At 47.5% G+C, this 16,678-nt stretch overlaps 1 protein-coding gene across 1 annotated transcript in view; it reads right to left on the reverse strand.

The window, feature by feature from the left end:
• Window positions 1-16,678, reverse strand: part of SPTB (spectrin beta, erythrocytic) — a 126,748-nt gene that overhangs the window by 36,926 nt on the left and 73,144 nt on the right. The window contains exons 12-19 of the mRNA XM_004370951.2: window positions 12,131-12,289; window positions 10,907-11,209; window positions 10,052-10,202; window positions 8,560-9,430; window positions 6,763-6,900; window positions 1,384-2,140; window positions 783-985; window positions 584-674 (exon numbers count right to left, since the gene is read on the reverse strand). Coding sequence (XP_004371008.1) covers window positions 584-674; window positions 783-985; window positions 1,384-2,140; window positions 6,763-6,900; window positions 8,560-9,430; window positions 10,052-10,202; window positions 10,907-11,209; window positions 12,131-12,289 — 2,673 coding nt within the window. The remainder of the gene's footprint in view (window positions 1-583; window positions 675-782; window positions 986-1,383; window positions 2,141-6,762; window positions 6,901-8,559; window positions 9,431-10,051; window positions 10,203-10,906; window positions 11,210-12,130; window positions 12,290-16,678) is intronic.

The following is a 16,678-nucleotide window of genomic DNA, read 5'->3' on the forward strand; positions in this document are numbered from 1 at the left end:
CCTACACAGCCGGCCTCAGATTGAGCAAGGACCTTCTAGGCCAGCAGTTCTCCAACTAGGAGGCCTGTTTAAAGTGCTGCTTTCTCTCTCTCACCCCTTACGGTTCTGATTCATCTGGACCTGAGTGGGGTCAAGGAATCTGCATTTAACTAGGGCCAGGACTGGCTACATAATTTGCAGGGCCCAATGCAAAACACACATATTCAAAATTAGTAAGAATTTCAAGATGACAACAGCAGACCACTGAACCAAGAGCGGGGTGCTTCTAAGTGTGGGACCCTGTGTGTCTGCACAGGTTCCCCACCCATGAAGCCAGCCCTGACCAGACCATAGGTGAATGTCATATAGACAATCCTCAGACTACTCTTTGAGAACCCTGTCCTAGACTTGGCAAATTAAAGGATGACTTTCCAGATTTGGACAAAAAAAAAAAAAAAGAATTGTGGAACCAAAGATTCTAGAAGTCAAGTGCCCAGAGTTCCCACTCATGGAATCACGTAACTCCAGAGTCAGAAAGGCCCCCTATGGGCACGTCTAGGGCACTTTGCCCCTGAAAGGTGTCTCCTGAAACACGGCCTCTCACCTCCTGGCAGTTCTGGAGGAAGTTCTGGAGCTCCAGGTTGTCTCTCAGAAGAACCAAGGCCTCCTGGGCCTTCTTGTCATTCTTTCTGTGCCTGAAAGGGAAACCACAGTCACAACAACGCTGAGCCTGGGGTCCTTGCATAACACCAACACCCTGGCCTGGCTCCAGGGCCCCCGTGGCTCTGGGGGCAAGGAAGTACCTGTCCTCAATCAGCTGCACCTTATCTTTGATCTTTTCTGAATAGAGATTTCCTTCGGCTACCAGCTTGTTTCCAGAATCCACAGGACTTAAGACTTTATGTCGGTTGTTCTCCATAGACACCAAGAATTCTTCAAACTTCCGGATCCCAGCCTCTGCAGCTTCAAGGGAGTCTGGGGGCTCCAAGTGAGCCAGAGTGTATTCCTGTTGAAGCAAGATTCCCAACAAGGCAGGAAGACAGGCTGAGGAGGGAGTGAGGGCACCTCCAGGAAGAGCTAGCTGCATGTGCAGCCATGAAGACTACAGTGTGAATAGCGCCCCCTAGGGGCCCTGTGAATCTGTGTGCCTAAAGCCACGTGGAAGGTAACCACATCTGCCTCAAACTGACCTGGAAACAGGATATAGTTTGGGACACAGGGCTGGAAAAGCACATGATAAAAAACAAAGAGAATTTTCTCCCTAATTAGTGGCCAAAGAAAGTACAAGAAAAGCACCATTTGGTCCCTGAGCCCAACAGCACATCTGTAGACTCACCTCTAGTGCCATTTGTTGCCCAGAAAGACTCTCCCCGACTCCCCATCCCTGAATGCCTCTCTCTCTACCTGGTTGCTGAGGATGGCTTCAGCCTGCTTGGCATCCTTCTGGAACTCCTGGAAGCCGAGGCACTGGGTGAGGGAGCGGCCGCGGCTTTCCCACATCCGGCGCAGGGCTTCCAAGCCGGTGTCCAGGCCCACCAGCCGCTGGCTCAGGAGCTGGTACTCCGGGTCTGTCTGGTCGCGGATCACCTTCTCCCCAGATGCTTTGATATGCTGATATTGCTCCTGGTGCCCATCAATCTTATCCTTAATGTTCATATGGTCCTGCATGAGCTGCTCAGCCTCCAAGAGTGACTCTGGCGTGTCCTCAGAGGCCACAGCCTTCTGGGTAATGGACAGCTGGGTCTGGAAGTCATCCAGTTCCTGCAGGAAGGCCTGCAGCTGGCTGGCTTCCCCCAGGGAGGCCTCCTGGCCCTTCAGGGCTTCCTGCAGACCCTGCCACAGCAACTCCACACCTGCTTGTCGTTTGCGAATGTCCTCCTTCTGCTCGGGGTGTAACTCCATCAGCTCCTGTGACTCAAGTTCCAGGGTACCCACACGGTCCCGGATGGCGGCCACATCGCGCTCCAGCCCAGACAACTTCCGCTGGATGGCGAAAACCCCTGCCAGGTCCTGGCCCAGGTCCTTTGTGGACTCTACTACCTCCGTCTTGTCCGCGATCCACTTGCTGGTCTCCTCACAGTCCACACAGTAGTTGTGCACCCGAAGGGCTGAATTCACTGCCTCTCGCCGCTCCGACACCATGGTCTGGAATGCTTGCCACCTGTGCAGCAGGGACACAACCTACAGTCAGTGAGGGGGCCCAAGGAAAACAGGCTATTTACCTCTTCCCAAAGGGCATTCCTTCTCAGATTTCCCACCTGAGTCTTCTCCACAGACCTTGTTGAAAATCGATTATCTACCCAACAAACTGTGGGTGAGTAAAATTCACTTATTCAATTTTACTAAAGACAAATTAGACCTTTCAATCAGCAGGAGGCCATCAATGATGTGAGTGTAACCATAAGTAAAGAAACATGACATTTAGTTAGTCTGTGTACATGGTTAGATTTCAGGTAAACATACAATTTTCCCAGATTTTCTGAAATACCGAAAATAGTTAAAAAGCTCACGTTATTAACTTCAGGACTGCTTCAGGACATAGAGGAACCAGGCAAATGCCCAAAGTCATATTACAAGTGTCCCAGGTCTTGAAAAAATCACTTTGGGTCTAAAAGAAAAGTGGCTTGGTGAAGAGAAGGAAGGAAAGGAGTAGGCGGAAGAGGAAGAAGTTGGAATTATAATCAAAATGGATAACAAAATCTTAATCTTCAAGTGCAGTGTGGCTCTGAACCCAGGAAATGTGCAAAGGCCTGGTGGATGTTCTGAGGGTCTAGGCTTGGTCTGCAGCACAGAGTAAGCCTCTTCTAGAGTCCCTGTTGCCTGGAGATCTGCTTTCAAAAGGTCACAGCCGTGAAAAACCTAGCAGGGCAGTTCTACTATGAAACACGTGGGGTCGCCATGAATCAAATTGACTTGATGGCAACTGGGTGATTTGTTGCTTGGTTGGAAGGCTCTGTTAGCCTAGGCTCAGACCATCAGGGACACCTCCCGTGGGCCTAGATTGACTCATTCTGCATACCATACATGCATCGTAGAGTATGCTGAATGCTCATTCACTAATTGAACACATCTTTCTTGAATATTCACCAGGCAAAAGACATTATGTTAGGCTTTGGGAGAAAACAGCCAGAACCAACCTTGCGTTTATGGAGTGTATGATTTAGAAAGAAATTAAGATGAGCTCATAAAACAACTGCAGTATTAAGTCACGTGAACACAGCACATTATAGGTAGAGAGGACTAACGAAGTTGAGAGGAGCAATGGGAGTGATGGTGGCAGATTTCACGGAGGTCATCTGAGCTGTACCTCAATGAAAAGATCTCTGGGGCCTCCAATGCAGTGATTTATTTAAAGGTGGGAACCATGAATATCTGGTTCATCTTTGTATCCCCAGCACCCAGGGGATGAAAGTTGATGTACTCGGCAGATGGACTGGGCAGAATGCACTGTGGGCAACCCCAATGCATGACAAGAGCAGCTAGTCTAGTTTAAAAGATAGGTTTGCAAACAGAAATGTGTGATAAGGTTGGGAGAGATCAGGAATACCAGGAGAGAAAAGAGAGACAGCCTGAGGACACCTTGGCTTCCCTCTTAGGCTACGAATTCCCAGCCTCTGGGGAATTCTGCACTGGGCACTCAGAAAATGCTCCGAGGCTGGGAAATGTAGGGGAAAGGAGCTGAAGCTATTTTCCAAGTTAGTCTGAAAGCACTGTGAAATGACAGAAGGTGAAGCACTCCAGGGCTGCGAGATCTCCTAGACCCATTCAGAAGCCAAAGGAGAGAGCCTGGCTGTGCCCCAGGCTTGAGGCCCCACAGCGATTTTTCAGCTCTTTCCTAGTGTGGCCTCACTGCAGCCACCAAGTGAGGCCACAGGGAATGGTCTGGGGTTTAGGTCTACATCTGACTCCCAAACCCACATGTTTCCCTTCTATGGCACTCCTTAGAAGCAAGGATGGCGAGACTACATCTCACATACTTTGGACATGTTATCAGGAGGGATCAGTCCCTGGAGAAGACATCATGCTTGGTAAAGTAGAGGGTCAGCAAAAAAGAGGAAGACCCTCAGTGAGATGGACTAACACAGTGGCTGCAACAATGGGCTCAAGGGTAGCAACAATTGTCAGGATGGCACAGGACCAGGCAGTGTTTCGTTCTGTTGTACACAGGGTCGCTATGAGTTGGAACTGACTCGACAGCACCTAACAACAACAACTACATGGCATTGTCTCCAAGATGGAGAGAGCTGATAGAGCCACTCTAGTCAGTACTGATCTGGCCACATGGAGAGTACAGGTTTGGTCTTAGTCCCAACATTTCTACAAAAATACTGGCAAACTGGAGTATGTGCAGTGCAAGGTGATGGAGCACTCATTCAGTAAGTGTCTGGATGATACATATGTGCCAAGCTTGGCAGAAGCTATTTCGGTTTGCCCCTGTTCATTGATTGCTTAAGCATTTCTCATGCAATGATCACATGCCTTGTGCTGGGCACTGTTCTAGGCACTGGCAATACAGCAATGAACAGAGCAAAGGCCTTGCTCTCACTCCAGCAAGCGGAGACAAATAAGTAAGTCTATAATTCTTCAGGAGTCCCTGGGTGATGCAAATGGTAAAGTACTCAGCTACTACCGGAACAGCTGGCTGTTCGAACCCACCCAGTGGCACCTCAGAAGAAAGACCTGGTAATTTGCTTCCAAAAGGTCACAGCTATGAAAACCCTATGGAGCGCAGTTTTACTCTGACACACATAGGATCGATTGACAGCAACTGGGCGGCACTAGGCGGCATAATACATCAAGTGGTGACAACTGCAATGAAAAAAAAAAAAGCAAGGTAAAGGGATAGAGGGTGAGGGGGTTGGTGGGAGGGAGGGGCGTGCGACTTTTGATGGGGTGGTCAATGAGGACTGCTCTGATAAGCTGACGTGTGAGCTGAGATGTGAATAAAATAAGGGAGTGAGTCAAGTGGGTATTTGGGGAAAGAATATTCCAGACAGAGGTTAACAGGAAACCTCAGACAAGAATGTGCTTGGTGTGTAAAGCACTGTGGGCAATATATAAAAATACAGCACTTCATTTGCTAATAGTCTAGTAGGAAAGTTCTTTAGCACAAAGGTAATTATAATACAAGGTAATATGTGAAATAAACCAATACAAAGGAGGAAAAGATCATTTTTCATCTGGGAAACTGGGAAGGAGATGAACCTGGACTGGTCTAAAGGACAGACAGGATTTGGAAAATATAGCTGGAGGAGAACAAATGCTAGTAGGGAGAATAGCAGAGGCATGGAGGCAGGACTGGAGGTGGAGGTGAGGAAATCACAGCTGTTTTTAAAGATATTTGAAGAGCTAGCACATGGAAGAGGAGTCAGAATAATTTTTGATATCTGTAAAGGGCAAAGCCCAAACCAAAAAGTAGAAATTTCAAGGGGGCAGATTTCTACTCAGTATGAGATCAAAGTTTCTAACCAGGAAGAGTCATCTAAAAACGGGATGGGCTTCCCAGCCCTGGAAGTGTCAGGGCAGGGCAAAGCTGTCTGCGGTACACGGCTAGACCTGAAGATTTCTCAGGTGAGTTTCAGCTCTCAGATTTAATGGAAAACCAGCTTAGCGGCTGATGCCTCAGGTTTTCTCTCACCTAAGGGTGGCAAGTAACTTAATGTATTTTACTTGAGATGGTGCATGGCTGAGGGCCTTGCAAAGATCCACATTTTCTGACTACAGCTATTAAGACAACAGACATATAGCTGATGAGTTCTTCCTGTCTTTGGAAGTTGCTCTGATTTGGACCTGCTCTAGAGTTTTTCTCAATTAAGATGCAGTTGCAATAATCAGTCATATTCTTTCTCATACACACACCCATTACCCACAAGCCGGAAGAAGAGAAGAGTGACAAAGGAATCTCTGAACTACACTCCCCATATTTGGATGCTGAGACAATTGGTCCCATTCTAAGGGCTCCAAAGTGTATTGGTCACCCCTGCCTCCCCTTAGGCCCCCACAGTCTCCACTGTGCTGACCCTTTTCTTTAAAGTCCTCCCTGACCCCACCTCCTAGATTGCCTCGGGCAGGGCAAGGCTCACTCTTGAATGTGCGGAAGGGGTCGGGTAATGGGGAGGTGGTGAACATGTAGCATTCTGTGTGCCCAGGGCCTAGGGAACACCGGTGTTTGCTCTGGCCTCCAAGATCCTCGAGGAACTAATGGTCAATGCCGCCTATCCAAAAAGCACCCCCACTCTAAAAGGCTCCTCTGGGCCTGTGTTTTGTTCCAGCCACGTAGCTTGCTCAAGGCTCCTTGCTAATTCTCTTCTTCATTCAAGCCAGCCTCATTACTGGTGCTGCATTTTGGCCCAAGTGGGGGTACTTTTTCATGGACAGTACTTAAGAGCTTTCAGAAAGCAATTCTGCCTGCCCAAGAACGTCTGAGGAAATGGGGCATAAGTGCCTCATGGCCTGATTCTAACCACAGACACACTCACAACATCCCCTCTATTACGCATGCACACACCCCCCCAGGCACAGCACTCCTGCTCTGCAAACACATCTCTCTTCCTCCCTGGGCTCTTTACCCGCAGTTCATCACACAGTTCCTTCCTCCTTGCTGTTACAGCTCCAGTGCTGGGAAGGAGACTATGGCTGAGAGAGACAAGAGCTTCGAGTGCACGAACCTGGCAAGCAACAGGAGCAGGATGTGCATAGCAGGTGACCTGACTTCTGGGTCACCCCAGGGATATTCAGGTGCCGGGAGAAATGTCCCAGCCCCAAGCCCTACCCACACCCCACCTGGTGTTCAGATGGTCCTGGTACTTCTTCACTTCCCCACTGCGCGGGTGGCCACTCTCAACCAGGCTATTGGCAGCATGGTTCACATCATCAATCTGAGTCATCAGAGTCTTCATCTCCTGGTCCAGGACATCGAACCTGGTATGGACAGAGAAAATGAGGTGTCATGAGGTAGCAGTAGACATGTCATCACAATGGCTACCAAGTCTCTAGAATCTGTAGCTCTTGCCTTCTCTGTCTACCTCCTAGACACGTTCACCCAGGTGAGGGGACTAAAAGGAGACAAGATATGCTGACTCACCCAATTTTCTGGTTCACAGCTCCAATTTCATGGTTTAGTATTCCCTGGGCCAGCTGGTGACTTACTACACAGGCCAGTGGCTCAACAGAGAGGTGCGAAGGGAGGGGAGGGCTTCAAAGCAGTTACAGTGGGAGGGGGTGTCCATAGCCACAGGTTCTACCTGCCACAGACTCCATTGCCCTAGTTGCTGCTCTTGAATTCTGATTCAACTTCCTCTGACACCTTGACCCGAAGGATACCCTTCCCAGCGAAGTGCTCCCTAGTGGGAGAAGGGAGAGCTGCTGGAGGTAGCGGGGGAGGAGGATTGAGTGGTTATGAAAACCAAACCTTTCTGGGGTAAGAACCCAGTTCCTTCGAGCATCAGCACAGGACCACTTCAGCACTGCTCCAGGGAGCAGCCTCTCCTCCTCAACTCCCTGGATTCTGTGCTTAGGAGGCTGAGATGCCACACAGACTGCAGGCATGACTCCCACGCCAGAGTGGTGATGGAATCAGAATACTGGAAATGACAATGGCCTTGAAGACCAGTGGTTTACAAACTAGTCTCTGTGGCCCCTAGCAGTTCTGCAGCTTAGAGACTGCACAGAAAGCTAGTGCTGGTGGGGTCCAGCCTCTCACTCCCACTATCCCCTATGTTCTACCTTGGGGAGTCCATATACAACTCATTTGAGAAAAGCCTGCTGCAGTTGAAAAGTAATTGAATAACTGGGCTAGAAATAACCTGTTCATTTTAATCTGAGGAAACCAAGGCCCTGGGGCGGGGCGTGAAGTACCCAAGGCCACAGAGCCAAATTAGAACTAGTATCTCCCAATGCCTGAACCCTACAAGAAAGGGCATCTCATGGCCTCTCAAAGAGATGCTTGCCAATTGGCACAAGCGGTTTGTGATCAGCAGCTAACCTAAAGGTTGGTGGTTCCAACTCACCCAGTGGCTCCATGAAAGAAAAGCCTGGCAATCTGCTTCCGTAAAGATTCCAGCCGATAAGACCCTATGGAAACCAAAACTATCCCCTCAAGTCACCTTTTAGCTAAATAGCAGGTTAGCTCATAAAGTAATGAATGTCACCCCTGAATACTGCGCTCTTTTAAAAAACCATCTACATGAGACCAAATGGTCAACAAATATGCTAAAGCATAGATGAGAAGGTTGGGGGCTATGAGACTAGGTCAATGGGAATGGAAAAACTAGAACGGAAATACAGAGAATGCTAATACAATGTGAAGAATGTAACCAATATCACTGAATAATACTTATAGAAATTGTTGAATGGGGACCTATTTTACTGTGTACACATCCACCAAAAATACAATAAAATATTTTTTTAAAAAAACCCTTCGAGTAGTTCTAGTCTTCAACACATGGAGCCGCCATGAGTCGGAAATGACTCAACTGCAACAGGTTTTTTTGTTTTATTTATTTTTTTAACCAAACTAGGTGGGAGGTAGAGTGCAGGCCTTGGGAGGGGAAGGTGAGGAAAAGATGCACCGGCTCTGACCTGTGCTGCACGACTTCCAGGTCCTCCAGGGTGTCCGGGATATCCATCTGGGACAGCCACTTCTCCTTCTCGCCCATCCACAACTCACAGGCATCCGTCTCCCCAAACACCGTGTACAGGTCCAGGGCATCCTGCAGCCTCTGCCGACGCAGGTCTGCCTGGGCCTCTACCTGCTGGTAGAGCTCCCAGAGGGCCTGCAGCCTGTTGGTCACATCTGGGGAATCCCGAAACTCTTGAGGGAAGTCCTGGGCCTGCTGTTCCAGGTGTTCCATCACCCCACGGCTCTCCTCCAGCTCCTCCAGGAAGTCTTTGTGCTTCTTCCCCAGGGCCCGTGTGGCCCTTTCATCCTGCCCCACATCTTCGCCTGAGAGCAACCGGTGGGCATCTTGAAGCCAGGCTTTCAGGTCATCCGCATCACCCTGGAACTGGAAGAAGGCCTCAGCATCCTGGAGGTTCTTCTTGCGAAAGGCAGCCAGCTCCTTCAGCTGTTCCCACTGGGCCGAAACCTCCTTGATACGGGCCTCGATCTGTGGGTGCCCAAACTGCTTGCGTTCGATCATGCCCTCACCCTCCTGGAAGATCTGCTTTAGGTGGGTGTCCAGTCCGCGGAGCTCATCCTCAAAGGCCTTATGCTTGCGCAGCAAGATGAGCACACTGGTCAGGTCTTTGCCATAGTCCAGGGAGGAGTAGATCTGCTCCTTCTCCTTGATCCAGCTCTCAGCCTCATCCATCTCCCAGAAGAACTTCCAGAGCCTCTTGGACTGCTCCAGCTGGGCCTTTCGTCCAGCTGCCATGTTGCTCAGTTCCTCAAAGCACTGCTCCAGGTGGCTGACACGATCCCGGATGACTTGGGGGTCACAAGGCTGGTATCCTGGAAAGAATAGGAAGGAAGGAGGAAAAAGGAAGGAAGCACTTCATTTACGGGCAAACTTCAATCAGCTACCAGGCTGGAACCACACGAACTAGAACCTGCCATCTCACTGGGGCTTCTGGATTGGATGCTCGGGTCCTGGTTATTCAGCAGGTAGACCCAGGTCTTTATAATTAGTTCCCACTAAAACTACAGGAATGGAGGGAGGTTAAAAGTTTGGGCAGTTCTCGATAGAAATGCACAACATGAAATTATTTTTAAAAAGAAAGTAAAAATGTTCAGTTACAAATTTCAAGGTGATTCTTCAAAAACGGAGTGAAGTCTCTATTTAAGACCAGACACCTAAATTATCTCAGCCATGACTTGAGCTATCAGAGAGAATGAAAGACAGACAATGCCTTATTGGTGCTTGGAAACACCTTTCTGATCATGGATTATCAAAGCAGTTGCCTGCTCTCTGGACAGTTTTGCTGTCCTCATGCTTCTTTCTTGGGCCATTAGTTGAAGAAAGAAGCAGAATTCTAAAGCTAGTTCCAGGGGATCTTTCCAGGCTGGGGTGCTAGTCAGAGCATGGGGCTCTGGCATTAAAGACCTCAGTAGAGGAGACACCTTTGGCCTCACCTTGCCCCTCAGTGAATTGCAGGGTGGCTGTAGCGATGGCCTTCACTTTGTCCCCTTGGATGGCGATGTCAGCCTCCATCAACTTGTGCTTCTGTAACAAGTCCTCTACCTCCAACAAGTGCTTCCCAAACTCAGCAGACAAGAGGTGACCCTGGCAAAGAGGACAAGGTGAAGGGAACAAGGTGAAGTGAAGAGAACTACACACTAGGAGAAGAGGCCCCTCCAAAGGGAGGGTCTGTGGTATCTGACTCAGAGTGAGTCCAGTGCAGCTGGAAAAAGGCTGATGATCAGGATGGAAGAAGCTACAGAGCAAGGCTTCCTACTAGGGGTGCCCATCAGAATCATTCATGGAACGTCTTAGAGAAGCTCAAGCCCCACACTCAATCTACTGAATCTGTCTCAAGGTCTGAGGTTGGGCATGTACATTTCTAGAAAGCTCCATAGTCAGTCTGATGTGTGTCTTCACCTGAGACCCACTGCAATGGAAGGAAAAGAGAATTAAGACTTCTTGGTTGCCCTGACGCTGAAAGGTCTGGATTCTAACTAGAGTCAAATTGTGATTCTCAGAGCCTGACTCTCTGGCTCCTGATTAACGTCCATCTCTTCTAGGCCCTGCTAGTTTTCACCTTTGCTAGTACGAACCCAGTATTTCTCCATCATTGGAGATATAATGGACTGTGCTGGTGTCATCTACCTGGGAGCACAGACCCCATGCTGCCTCAGTTTCTCCATTCTGACTGAGGAATGTGATTGGCTGGGAGGCTTCTAAGGAAGCATACCCTAATGGAAGGGCCAGCATTGAGTCTCGAGGTGGATGCTGCTGGGTGTGGGAGAGGGTGGTCCCCCGAGGCCCACCTTGATCTCGTCCATCCAGTCAATGCTGTGCAGCATGTCCTGGAAGAGCTTCTGCAGCGCCAGGGTCATCTCAAGTCTCTGGCGCCGGGCCTGCAGCAGCTCCTGCAGGTAGCTCCACAGGCGCAGGATGTTGTCCTTGCGGGCCGTGATGCGCTTCTGGTCATGGTAATTCTCCATCTCCAGCTCCTGGGCCAGGATCTCCAGGGCTCTCACGCGTTCCTCGTAAGCGGCCGTGTCGGTCTCAATGGCCTCGTGTTTCTTCTTGGCGGCCTCCACGGCTGCCAGGTCACAACCGAAGTTATCCTGCCCCACAGGGAGAGAAACAGGCAGCACAGTCAGACTGCCCTTGGCTCATCTGCCCAAACGCAGAGGAACGCTGTGTCCTTCCTGCCAGATGGGAAACCCATTCCCAAGAAGGAGTGAGTGCTGCTATCTTTTTCAGTCTAACTTATCAGAACCAAGTTCCAAAGATTCAGTGTCTCACGAGTACCTTCAAAAGTAGCCCATGATTTTACTTGCTGTGCCCTAAGTGTGGGTGATGCTGCAAGGATATCACTAACGGAGACCTTTTAAGGCTTGCTGGCACTCACCACCCTGCCCCGAGTGGACCATCCAGCCCTGGGCAGGAAGGACTTCCCCACCCTCGGAAACAGCACAGCTGTAAACAGATGGTTTACCCACATATGACCTATGGGGCACACACTCTCCAATTCTCTTAGAACACTAGCTTTCCCCTTTCTGGAAAGAATTTAATTTGACTTCAGGCTCCAAATGGGAGGGAACAGATGCTCTCATGGAGAATCAGCTCTGTGGTCAATTTTTAGCTAGTGAAATGTGTCGCAGTCCTTGAGGCCAGAGTCCAAAAGACACTCTGACACACACAAGGTGCTCTGTGTTTTCACCATATTCCCAGGCAACTGTTATTTAATGCCGACTCAAACCCTGGCTTTAGTTCATGCTACTGGCCTACGTAAGGCAGGTTTGGGGGCCGGTTACAGACCATGAGGCTCTTTCCTAAAGTTGAGACTTAAGTCCTGGAGCGTTCTACTTCTGATGTGAGTCTTGACCCACCCAACCCCAGGAAGCTGGGCTGCAAGAGAGGCTTATCCATGGAGAGACTTATCCAGCTGCCACCAAGAGGCCAGCTAGGCTCCAGCCCAGCCAACTGCTAGAGGTTCAGGAAAACTTCTCATCTCCTGCCATCCCCAAGCGTGCCCCCTTTACCTGGACCACAAGGCGCTGGTTTTCACTGAGCCATGTCTCCCTCATTGCAGCCTTTCGGTCAAAGCGCCGGGCCTGCTGCTCCAGCTTCTCCTGCCGGATGAGCTCATTTCTCAGGGCCAGCTCCCGCTGATACTCAGCTTCCTCTAGGCTTTCCCAGGCCTGCACAAGGGACAGAACGTGAAGTCAGGTCTAGACATCTTGGGGCACAGGAGTAACACCTGGCTTTCTCTTTCATCTGACACAGTGATTTCTGGAATCCCAGCAGAGCCTGAGGCTCTCGAGTGGGTGGAGAAGGATTAAAGTTCAGTGGCAGCCTTTTGGTGTCCATGTCTGGGCCAATCAAAGATTCCAGAAGCACTGGTCTTGACCTCTCAGGTCCCTCTTACCCTTAAACCTGCCTCAGAATATTGGCCTAATACAATATTATTCAGCTCTGTGGGTGAATTCTTTATTTTTTTATTATACTTTAAATGAGGGTTTACAGAATAGTTTCTCGTTAAACAGTACACATACCGTTTTATGACATTGGTTAACAACCCCACAACATGTCAACACTCTCCCTTCTCGACTTTGGGTTCCCTTTTACCAGCTTTCCTGTCCCCTCCTGCCTTCTAGTCCTTGTCCTTGGGCTGGTGTGCCCCATTAGTCTCGTTTTGTTTTATGTGGCCGCCTAATCTTTGGCTGAAGGGTGAACCATGGGAGTGACTTCCTTACTGAGCTAAAAGGCTGTCTGGGAGCCATACTCTTGGGGTTTCTCCAGTCTCTGTCAGGCCAGTAAGTCTGCTCTTTTTTTGTGAATTAGAATTTTGTTCTACATTTTTCTCCAGCTCTGTCCGGGAACCTCTGTTGTGATCCCTGTCAGAGCAGTCAGTGGTGGTAGCCAGGCACCATCTAGCTGTACTGGACTCAGTCTGGTGGAGGTCATGGTAGTTGTGGCCCATTAGTCCTTTGGACTAATCTTTCCCTTGTATCTTGTTTTCTTCATTTTCCCATGCTCTCGAAGGGGTGAGACCATGGCTGCTCACAGGCTTTTAAGATCACAGATGCTACTCATCAAGGTAGAATGTAGAACATTTTCTTTATAAACTATGTTACACCAACTGAGCTAGATGTTCCCTGAGACCATTGGCCCCAGAGCCCTTCGCCCAGCAATTTGGTCCCTCAGGGAGTTTGGATGTGTCTATGGAGCTTCCATGACCTGTTTCCGTGTACAAGTTGTGCTGGCTTCCCCAATACTGTGTACTGTCTTACCCTTCACCAAAGTTACCACTTGTCTATTGTCTATTTAGTATTTCCCCCTCCCAACCGTCCCATCCCTTGTAACCATCGAAGATTGTTTCTTTTTGTGTGTAAACCTTTTCATGAGTTTTTATAGTAGTGGTCTCATACAGTATTTGTCCTTTTGTGATTGACTTATGTCAGAGATTGAATTATGTCTCCCCAAAAATGTATGTATCGATTTGGCTGGGCCAGGATTCCTGGTATTGTGTGATTTTCCTGTATGTTGTAAAACCTGCCTCTATGACGTTAATGAGGGAGGAGGGTGGCAGTTGTGTAAGTAAGGCAGGACTCAATCTCTAAGATTGGATTGTGTCCTGAGGCAATTTCTTGAGATATAAAAGAGAGAAGTGAGCAGAGAGACAAGGGGACCTCATACCACCAAGAAAGCAGTGCCAGGAGCAGAGCGTGTCCTTTGGATCCGGGGTGCCTGCACGGAGAAGCTCCTAGTCCGGGGGAACATTGATGAGAAGGCCAACAGAGAAAGCCTTACACTGGAGCTGACGCCCTGAATTTGGACTTTTAGCCTACTTTACTGTGAATAAATAAATTTCTCTTTGTTAAAGCCATCCCCTTGTGGTATTTCTGTTGTAGCAGCACTAGATGACTAAGACAACTTATTTCACTCAGCATAACGTCCTCCAGTTTCATTCATGTTATGAGATGTAAATCCATCCACCTATGGTCACCTGATCTTCGACAAGGACCCGAAGACCATCAAATGGGGAACAGACAGTCTTTTTAACAAATGGTGCTGGCGAAACTGGATATCCATCTGCAAAAAAATGAAACAGGACCCATACCTCACATGGTGAGGTATGATTCATCATTGTTCTTTATTTTTGTGTAATACTCCATTGTGTGTATGTACCATAGTTTGTTTATCCATTCATCTGTTGACGGGCATCTAGGTAGTTTCCATCTTTTTGCTATTGTGAACAATGCTGCAATGAACATCGGTGTGCATATGTCTATTCGTGTGATGGCTCTTATTTCTCTAGGATATATTCTTAGGAGTGGGACTGCTGGATCGTATGGTATTTCTATTTCTAGCTTTCTAAGAAAGTACCATGTCATTTTCCAAAATGGTTGTATCATTATGCATTCCCACCAACAGTACATAAGAGTTCCAGTCTCCCCGCAGCCCCTCCAACATTTGTTATTTCCAGTTTTTTTGATTCGTGCCAGTAATGCCGGGGTGAGATGGTATCTCATTGTGGTTTTGATGTGCATTTCTCTAATGGCTAGTGCTCGTAAGCATTTCCTCATGTATCTGTTGGCCGCATGAGTGTCTTCTTTGGTGAAGTGTCTGTTCATTTCCTTTGCCCATTTTTTAATTGGGTTATTGGTCTTTTTGCTGTAGAGGTGTTGGATTTTCTTGCAGATTTTAGAGATTAGACCTTTGTCTGACTTGTAATGTCCAAAATTTTTTTCCCAGTCTGTAGGCTATCTTTTTACTCTTTTGGGAAAGTCTTTTCATGAGCATAAGTGTTTAATTTTTAGAAGATCCCAGTTATCTAGCTTATCTTCTGGAGTTTGTGTGTTGTTGGTTATGGTTTGTATCTTGTTAATGCCGTGTATTAGGGCCTCTAGCACTGATCATTGATTCTTCTATGAACTTTATAGTTTTTGGCTTTTTATTTAGGTCTTTGATCCGTTTTGAATTAGTTTTTGTATATGGCATGAGGTATGTGTTTCATTTTTTTGCTGATGGATATCCAGTTTCGCCAGCACCATTTGTTAAAAAGACAGTTTGTTCCCCCATTTGATGGTCTTTGGGTCCTTGTTGAAGATCAGGTGACCATAGGCGGATGGATTTACATCTGGGTTCTCAATTCTGTTCCATTGGTCAATGTATCTGTTGTTATACCGGTACCAGGCTGTTTTGACTACTGTAGCTGTATAGTAGGTTCTACGCTCAGGTAGTGCAAGTCCTCCTACTTTATTCTTCTTCTTCAATAGTGCTTTACTTATCCGGGGCTTCCTCCTTTTCCATATAAAGTTAATGATTAGTTTTTCCATCTCTTTAAAGAATGTCATTGGTATTTGGATTGGGATTGCATTGTATTTGTAAATTGCTTTGGGTAGAATTGTCATTTTCACAATGTTGAGTCTACCTATCGATGAACGTGGTATGTTTTTCCATTTATGTAGATCTCTTTTGGTCTCTTGCAATAATGTTTTGTAGTTTTCTTTGTATAGGTCTTTTATATCTCTGGTTAGATTTATTCCTAAGTATTTCATTTTTTTAGGGCTTTTATAAATGGTATTGTTTTCCTGATTTCCTTTTCATTGTTCTCTTTATTGGTGTATGAGAATCCAACTGATTTTTGTATGTTTATCTTGTATCCTGCTATTCTGCTGATTTCCATTAGTTTCAGTAGTTTTCTCGTGGAGTCTTTTGGGTTTTCTATGTATTGTACCATATCATCCGCAAATAGGGACAGTTTAACTTCTTCATTACCAATTTGGATGCCCTTTATTTCTTTTTCTTGCCCTTATTGCTCTAGCTAGGAGCGGTGATAAAAGGGCATCCTTGTCTTGTTCCTGTTCTCAGGGGGAATATTTTCAGCCTCTCTCCATTAAGAATGATGTTGGCCATTGGTTTTGCATAGATGCACTTTATTATGTTAAGAAATTTCTCTGTGGGTGAATTCTTACTGATCAAATGGTTACCTTTCATTCTATTAGAATGTCTGGATAGTGTTAAACCTCCAAACCTCTGAAATGTCATAAGGCATGTCCCTTCTGTTATAAGCAGTTAATATTCCCGATTCAAAGACAAACTTAAGGTCCTATAGAAGGTCGGTTATGAAACTGCTTCCAAAAAATGGACTCTGGGTGTCTGTACAGTGGGCTGAATTGATAAGTGGTAGGCAGAGTTTAGACTTCCAAGGTGGCGTAGTGGTTAACAGCTTGGCTGCTAACCAAAAGGTTGGCAGTTCCACCAAACGCTCCTTGGAAACTCTGGGTCAGTTCTACTCTGTCCTATAGAGTCACTATGAGCTGGAATTGACTCAGTGGCAACAGATTTGGAGTTCTGGTGGCACAGTGTTTAACAGCTCAGCTTCTAACAAAAAGGTCAGCAGTTCAAATCCACCAGCCACTCCTTGGAAACGCTGAGGGGCAGTTCTACTCTGTCCTACTGGGTTGCTATGAGTTGGAATCAACTTGATGGCAATGGGTTTTTTAGGCAGAGTTTGACCTGTCAGAAGTAAGTTCAGATATCTGCCCAAAACAGCCAGCATGTATAATTAATAACACCAGAAA

This window comes from Trichechus manatus, unplaced genomic scaffold (genome assembly GCF_000243295.1).
Source record: "Trichechus manatus latirostris isolate Lorelei unplaced genomic scaffold, TriManLat1.0 scaffold00010, whole genome shotgun sequence".
Taxonomy (NCBI): domain Eukaryota; kingdom Metazoa; phylum Chordata; class Mammalia; order Sirenia; family Trichechidae; genus Trichechus; species Trichechus manatus.